General features: G+C 41.0%; 1 protein-coding gene across 3 annotated transcripts in view; it reads right to left on the bottom strand.

Moving 5' to 3' along the window:
* The window catches only part of GRM5 (glutamate metabotropic receptor 5), a 286,832-nt gene that overhangs the window by 43,014 nt on the left and 235,234 nt on the right, over nt 1–8,584 (bottom strand). For all 3 annotated transcript variants that reach the window (XM_019473927.1, XM_019473928.1, XM_019473929.1), the window contains exon 4: nt 3,008–3,254. In XM_019473927.1, coding sequence (XP_019329472.1) covers nt 3,008–3,254 — 247 coding nt within the window. The remainder of the gene's footprint in view (nt 1–3,007; nt 3,255–8,584) is intronic.

The raw sequence follows: 8,584 nt of genomic DNA, 5'->3' as shown, positions 1-8,584 counted from the left end.
GGAGCCCTGTTTTCCTGGAGATGGCTGAACACCTGCCTGCCGATGGGAAGGAGTGAATGAATTCCTTGTTTTGCTTTGCTTGTGTGCACGGCCTTTGCTTTACCTATTAAACTGTCTTGATCTCAACCCATGTTTTCTCACTTTTACTCTTCTGATTCTCTCCCCCATCCCGCCAGGGGAGAGGGAGTGAGCAGCTGGGTGGGGCTTAGTTGCTGGCTGGGGTTAAACCACGACAAGATACCACAGGGACAGTTTGTCACTTTAGGATAGGAGAGACCAGATGGTGCAATAACACATTTCCAGCAGTGCCCTAATCACAGTGGAAAACACTTGTTTCAAAACAGAAGTGCCATGAAGTTGCTGAGAATCCATGTTCTATTGGTAGCACAGCCAAAACATCAGCATCTTGTTTTTCTTGCCTTTTCTTGCTTTCCCAATTTCTTCCTTGGAGTTTCAATAGTATTTACAGGTAGCAAGAAATTATGGCTGTTCCTTCCATAGTCATTTATTTTTTTCCATGTCTTCTGTCTCACCTAAAACAAGCCCTCCACTAGACTGTCTATCTGCTTAGAGCTCAACATACACATAAAGGACTTTGGAATAGGGCCAGGATTCAAAGCATCATGTGGGATTAATCATCTGTTGTATAATAGCAAAACACTTTGCTATACATCAAAATCCTGAGCTATCTAGGTCAGAAAGGCTTTTTATGTTCTGATTTCCTGCTTAACACCACCACCACAGTACAGCTGTAAGGATTTAAATTTCTGTTTTACAAAGTGAAGATGCAGCTATCAACGCAAGTGAACAGGGGAGATGAGTTGTTCCAGTATGACTGCACCATCTCCCAGCTGTGGCAAATAGTATTTGGCAGTGCTCAAAAGACTATAAACTACTCAAAACCTGGGAGTTAGAGATGGAGCTTCCTACAAAGCCTTCTTAATAATGAAAAAATAAATTTTAACTCAATATTGGCTAATTTAAGCACATACACTGGATTTAATGATGTGACTATTGTAGGAGAAGCAGGAACAAAGAACTATGTTTCGAAAGTAAACAAACTCTAGGAGCATTTTGTCACCACACACAGTCCATCAGTTTGAGGAGACAGAGCACTACTGTGTCTCACACGAATCCAGTGAAGCTGGACTTTCTTAAAGTTGCGTTACCCTGAGGTCCACAATCAACATGGTGTCCCCATGCTCTTCAGTGAAACACTAATGTCCTACTGTGACTGAGCAAATGTCTGCACATGATATAATTCCTTCATCTTTCTTAGCATTGAATTTAAAAATACCCAAGACATCAATTAAATTCCTTGCAACAAATGGAATTAAATCATTATTGTTAAGCATGCCAACACGAGGAAAAGGTAAAGCTAAAGGTCTCCTTGCAACATTTAGATATTCTCATTGGTGTTGTCATGCCACATATCATTTATTTGTGACAGGCCACATATCATTTATTCGTGGCAGTCTTCAATCTTTCTGCAAGAAATGAGTGAAACAGGTAGGAATAAGGTAGGATGCAGTCCACTGCATCTGAGCACCATTAAAACCAAACAGGAATCCTTTAAGATAAGTCTGGGACAAGTCTTTTAAAAAGAATTTGGTCAGAAAAATCCAGACTGAGCACTTTTCTTCAGAATTCAGCTATTTGTAAAAATAGAAATGTTTAGCGGAAGACAGCCTTGCTCACCAAAACAGTGCTGAAAATAAATTTCCATCTGAAATTTTCCTGGGTTTCTGCCAGTTTGTGTCTGAGTTCTCCTACAGCTCACAGTGCACTTCCTTAAAGTCTGAGTCTGAAGAGTTTGAAAATTTGTGTCTCCAGAGACACAAGCAGACTGCCTTGTAGGCGGCTGTTCTGCTGTCTTTTGGGGAGAATGCTGACTTTACAGGTTTTCTAATAAAATGAAAAAAAAAATCCGTTCTGAAATTTCAGAAATTTTGGAAATGTCAAAATGTTCTGACCAGTGGATTTACCTTTTCCTACCCATCTCTACTCGGAAGTTAATGCTTTCCTTTTAGTTCACATTAGTGGGAGAAGACAAAATTTAAATGAGTGTACAGGATGAACAATTTTCCCTCTTGTCATCTGTTTATATGATGACATCACAAAGACGTTTAAAAACTTCCCAGTAATGTAGACAGAAAGGACTGCCTCAGTCAAACTGGAGCAAAAGCAGTGAATGAGGCAGGAATCTACCCACTGAAATATAGGGAAAAGATATACTTTGAATGCTATCACACTTGCTGTTCATCTTCTGAGAGTTCAATAGGCAGAAACCCAGGAAAAAACCCTCATTACCCATTTTAATGTGCATTTATATGGATACTGCATGTAAGTCATAGAAGAAGAAAACTTGTCTTATATTTCATAGATGTATGTATGTATATACAGGTATGTAAGTTATCAGCAAAAGAAGCTTTTTTTAAATCCAATTTGGCTTATAGCAGCACAGTATGAATTAATAGCTTAGTCCGTTATGCAGGTGGAAAGGCTTTATTTGGAAGATATGGAAGCAGATTTTTAATAATTCTGATGGAAAAAAATCCCAGACAAATCAACATAATATTTCTGATATTGTTTTACCTTTCTTAATAAAAGAACTATGTCTGCTACGATTACTTATCGCTCAATCAAACACATACATTTAAACACCCAAATTGAGAGAGAGCGATGCTGTGGTGGCCGTCATGGCCTATGAACATAAAGTTGAAGGTCTGATGGTTTGTAGTGAGATGTAATACCTTTAAATGGTACAGATGAAAACATGAATTCATGCAGGAAGATTGTACGCCTGAAAGTTCACGTCTTTAACCTTAAACATCATTAAAAATGAACATCAAAAAAAAAGAGTAATTTTGAAAAAATAAGCACAGAAAGTCAGGAAATGTGAAAATAAAAGTATGAGATCTTAGCTCTGATGTCAAGTCTGCATTCAACTACTATGTACAGTTAAAATGTCTGTAAAAACAAACAGTTTGACAAATGTCAACATTACCTTCCTGGCGAGTCACCATTCTCGTCAAACAAGATCATGTCCCCAGAGACCCCAGTAAAGTTAGTCTTCATGAGGGATTCCAGGAGCTTCCGACCATCTATGGGCTTCATGGCGTCACAGAGGCCCACGTAGCCCGGGCATAGCGACATCTGCATGTTGTGGAGGCCGTACGCCATCGAGTATATTGCATTGATTACAAAGCCCATCTTGGAGTCCTGAACATGCTGCGTCCTCAGAGTCATCTGGCCTGCCGGGGAGCATCACAAAGCGGGTGGTTAGTGAATGGGGCTGAAATATGATCAGCTCTTCAGACATCTGTTGGTGGGTTGGTTATTAATAGTGGAAAAAGTCTTTTTAAGTGTCTTAAACAGCTCATAGCAGATGCTCTTACTGGTACACACACTGACCATGTTAAAAAAAAAAGAAAGGAATGAAAGAAGAGGCTCCCCTTAAATATTTTACTATCCAGCTGATGCCTTTCTCTGTGCAGCTCCACACCTTACATATGTTGTTTTTCGACTGCTTCTCTTCCATGTGTTTTTTTAAAGCATGTGTCATGAACATTATAATATAATGTTTTGGGGAATCCAGGAACTTCTCCCTGCCTGCAGAAATCTCTCCAAATCCTCAGAAATCTTCTGCTGAGGTGTAAATGCTAACATGGGGTCTTTTGTTTCAGAGACATGGGAACCAATCCTATGCAAACAGACCGACCTCCTTTACTGTACCAAAAGTTCCTGTGCTAATAACTCTCCTACTTCTATGTCTCTTGCTCCTCTCTATTTACGAAGTGAGGATAATGATGCAATGCAGATGAATGCATTAAAATGTCTGTGAAGGGTTTGATGATGCGGGTTAGGCAATGACTCTGTTTAGCCAGAATTGGTTAACCTTACTTTGGCTTTTAAAACATAATGTCTGGATTTCTATTTTCTACTTAAGCTTCTGCGAAATGCACAGTAAAAATTCATTCAGCAGCACCCTGAAGGCTTTTTTTTTTATAACCCAGTGTTATTAATGACACAGATTTGCTCTGTTGACAGCACCAGTCCAACTAAGGAAGAGTAGGCTGGAGGTTTTCTGCCTCGTATGTCATCAGCAAAGCTGCCAGCTGCACTTCAGCCATCAGATCTTTAATACTGGGGAAGTGAGAAGAGTCAGAGATAAAGCAACTGCATCAATGGTGCTGGGAATTTGTCAGACACCTGGAAAGATTTGGCTCTGGAGGGAGGACAAACAGAGAGCTCTACTAGAACTTTTGCTCTCCTTTTATCACTCAAGCAGCAATCCCTAGGAGCCAGGGAGTCCCGTGTGTGGGCAGCCAGGAGCAAAGGGAATGCAAATAACCCTCTCTGTCCACTCTGTGAGAGTCTGCCTCCCGTAGAGGCATTGGCAAGCGGCAGGGATGGAGCTTATACCTGCCCGTCTGAGCTACAGGGGCAGCACAATGTGAGAAGTAATTTACGCCACGAAAAGACTGATGTACAGGCAATTTTTTTCTTGAAAGAAATGAAGACTAATGTATGACTCTGAGGGTGGCACTCATCTAGTTTAACAATATCCATCCAGATGACAAGCGTCCAGCCTGATGTCTAGGCACCTTTTGTGGAGATGAGTAGGAATCTCCAGCTGGTGATTGATCCCGTCATAAAATAGGTGCATCTGCAAGCTCACCTTTTCGGTGGTGAACAAGAACATCACCACGCAGTTCTAACCACTAAAACATTTTGGAGTACTGAGAACATCAGGAAGGGTAGCGAAGATACATAGTTCAAACTGAAAATCATCGCGTAGAGGTCAGTAAGTGAATGAGGAGACTGAGAGTTGCCTTTTTCCCTTCTGTTTCGCATGGGAGCTGGCACTCCCAGTTCCAGTCAACCTCAGGAACAGCGATTAACATTTTGGATAGTTCAGTGATATGAGCTCGAAATACCTTTAATGGAAAAAAAACCTTGGAAACAACATGCAGTGTTGCTCATTTGTTCTGTTCTACCAAGGTATTGCTTTTTCTTAATTAAAAATAATAGGCATAAAAACTGCAACAGTGGAATACATGTAAAACCCATATTAATTGAAATTAAGTGGAAAATTGAACAAGCGTATTACATTGCAATACACAAAACTTGGTTTAACCAATTATTCATCCTCAAAATTAACAGCTCACAAACCGTGCAGTTAATTATAGTAGCCATTAGAATGAATCAGATTTGCATCAGCAATAGTATTTATTATGAAATGGTATTTCAGCTGCTTTATTGTGTGTGATTGCTTAAAAATGTAATAACTTAATTCTTACAGGAACACTGTCCACTGGGCTTTGTGCTTCAGTTTTATAGAATTATTATTCTCACTTTCTTTAAGCGTTGAACCTCATTCAGGTCACCTGATGATTTGTAATGAGGTTGCTTAGATCTTCATAGAAGCTGCTGGCAATTGTCAATGGAGTTGTGAGGGAATTGGCTGTTGTGAGAATTTTAATATACTTCCTGCAGCTGGAGAAAACATTTCCCTGAGATTTTAACTGCCTCACTTTGCTATGTAGGGACAAATCCAACCTGTCAAGTCTGACTGTCGGTTTACAGTACCTCAGGACTCTGTAGTTAAGGGGAACATCTTGAAAACTGAGACAAAAGAAAATTTTTGCTCTTTAACATACCACAATACAGTCTTAAAAAATGCCAGTATTAAAAAAAGTTAATTCTGAAAGTGATTTTCAACCCATTTCACAAAGTACTTAGGCACATCAGACTTGAAGCATATAAGTAACCCTATTTACCTCAGTGATCCTATGAGTGGTTTTAAGGGAAGGCTGAATACACAAGCTAAAAGGTAGTCTCTCAGTTAGAAAAAAGAGTAGAAATATTTTAAATCTATCTCTGCAACAAGTATGATTTCAGTAGCCTTAAACACATTGTTCACTTAAGTGTTAGTTAGCCTATTGTTCTTGCTGGAACTTGAATGCATATTCTTAAATTCATCCACAAGTGCTGTCATCAGACAAGGACCTTTCCTGACACAGGGTCATCATGAGATGGAGATGTGGCACGGATGAATTTAATGATGATGACACCAGTAATGTTCAATGGAATTGACTTTACAGATTAAACTCTGAATCAAGAGTAATGAAAAAATCTAATAGAAGTTGAGGAGTTCCTACAGAATTACTGGGCAGAGAATAAATATCCACAGACTGTAACCCATATGCTTGTTTATAATATCCATAGTAGAACTCTTTTCTATTAGAGTGAAAAAAAACCATATCTATAAAAGATCTGTTTTTCTCCATCTTGTACATTCCCATATGAGAAAAATTTGCAAAGAAGAAAATAAAAATGTCTTGCTTTCCTGCAGGCTGGGAAAAGCCAGCGTGATGCCGTTTAATGTTGGCACGTAGGGATAAGCAGGACATGTTCACATGAATGTTTTAGTTCAGTTCAGGTGTGGGCTTTCAAAGCCAATCTCCAAACCGTTCCTGCTCACTGTGCTTTGGTTTGGACTGGGCGTCACAGTTTCGGAGCAACGTATCAAATTTCTTTTGAAAGACACTAAAACAGATAAAATGCCCCAGGAAAGCACAGATAAAGTGCCCCAGGAAAGAACCTAATGCACCATAGCTGCAAATGGGTGTTCAAACCTTAGGACCAGGCTACAGCCAGCTTAGAGTAAACCTTCCCCAAGCTGTGAATCTTTCCTGGCCCGCGGAGTTTGCAGTCAGACTCAGCGTCACTCCTGGTATGCTGCAGACAGCAGGAGTTGGAGGTACAGAGGTGACAATGTGCCTGGGCCAGGTACAAAGCTGCATTTCGTATGTCTCCAGTTGATGCTCATTGCAATTTTGACAGGCTTAAGTACCTCTTCTGTGGTAGGACTGAGCAATTTTTTCAAGATGTAGCTCATTTTCCCCACAAACATTGTTTGGAATAGTATCAGCCTATTTATGAAGCTGTGCTGAATTTGGTGATTATGTCCAAAGGTTTATAGAAAGTAATCTGTACTGCAGTACCTCAGAACCAATAAATTGCAACACTGTGTCGTGATAATTACTGCAGAAATCAAAAAATTCTGCCTCCTACAATTAAGATGTACAAGGCAATGGAAGAATGCAGGGTTAATCAAATCATACCTAACAAGGAAAGTGGGACAGTACTTGCAATCATAAATGGCCAAACATTGTAGCATTCTCTGAGAAATTAGGAAATCTCAGTGGTTAGAGCACGTGAGCAGATCCCTCAATTCTGTTCCGTTTATTCCCTATTCTTTTTTGTCCAAGTGATATTGGTAAGTAAGGGCTTACCCTATTATTTTCCAAGCTGTGAGATCATGAGGCAGTTCCAGATTTGAAGTCACATCGCCATTTCTGTCTACAAAATACTACATAGACAAATCCTGTCCCTTCTTTGGCAAATCAGATAACCCATCTGTCCTTCAATTTTCCATCTAATATTTTCTTTCTACTGCTTTTTATCTGCCATCTTTCTCTAGACTAAATATTCCTCAGGAAGAGGACTACTTCTCATTATCTTCCTGTTTTTCCTCTACTTAAGGCAATGGGCTTGTTATTGGCTGGAGTTTTTAGGTGCTATTGCACTCTCTCTGAAATGGAAGTAAAATCATCCTGGATTTCATGGGAAATGTAAGTATGTAAATACTTATTTTACAGATCATTTAGGAATCTATGTATACAGGATTCAGGTCAGCCTTTGCAATATGGTTAAATGCATTAAATATCAGTTTAGGAATTTGCTGCCACTGGAGTAGGTGGTTATTATCCATGCTTTTTCCTGCTTAAATATATATTCTGTATGTCTGGATTTACCTGTATGTTCCCAGCTTTATTATAGGACTGTGACTACACCAAAGGCGAAGAACAGTCTGAGAATGGTATAAACTCAGAGCATCGTAACCTGCACCTTTTCCGCCCACACTGCTGGGAGTGACCCAGTTTGGGACACTCCAGCAATATCATAGCAGAGGATAAATGGGCTATGCAGAGCGATCACACACAGTGCTACTCAGCAGCACCTCATGAAACAAGGCCTGGGGCCATGCGAAGGCAAGCTCAGGTATGTGCACACCACAGCTACGGAGTCTGAGCTGAAGCAGCCTGCTGACATGAACCTGGGAGTTTATAAGGGGCGCTGGGCAGGGCTGGCTCTGAAAGCAGCCTTGAACCTGTGATTAACCGTGCAGAGACTGCCCAGCATTAAACTCGTCGTCCAAATTTGTTCTTTTCTGTTGTCACGTCTCCAAAACACAAATACGAAGACGATGGAAAAGAAACGTGTTCTTTCATCAAGAAAGTGGTTCCAACTGGCAACGCTTCATTTCTTGGATCTGTTTAAAAACAATTACTGCACTTATGGGCAGCGAGCCAAGAAAGCACTTCAGGGCGCTCGTAGTCCCGCTGCAACGTGAGCCAGCCCTCGGCACGGGCGGCGCTGACCCTTCCCCGTGCTCCAGCCTTTCTCCCGCAGACCCGAGCTCCCGCTCTCCCGGCTGCGGACCGGGGAGCGCCGCGCTGCGCCGGGCTCTGGCTCCACCGCGCGGGCGCGGCACCGGGCGGGCGGCCCGGAGGCT

The sequence above is a fragment of the Aptenodytes forsteri genome, unplaced genomic scaffold (assembly GCF_000699145.1).
Source record: "Aptenodytes forsteri isolate BGI_AS27 unplaced genomic scaffold, ASM69914v1 Scaffold376, whole genome shotgun sequence".
In the NCBI taxonomy this organism is placed as follows: Eukaryota; Metazoa; Chordata; class Aves; order Sphenisciformes; family Spheniscidae; genus Aptenodytes; species Aptenodytes forsteri.
Note: the sequence above shows the minus strand (reverse complement) of the source record. Positions and strands in the feature narration are given on the sequence as shown.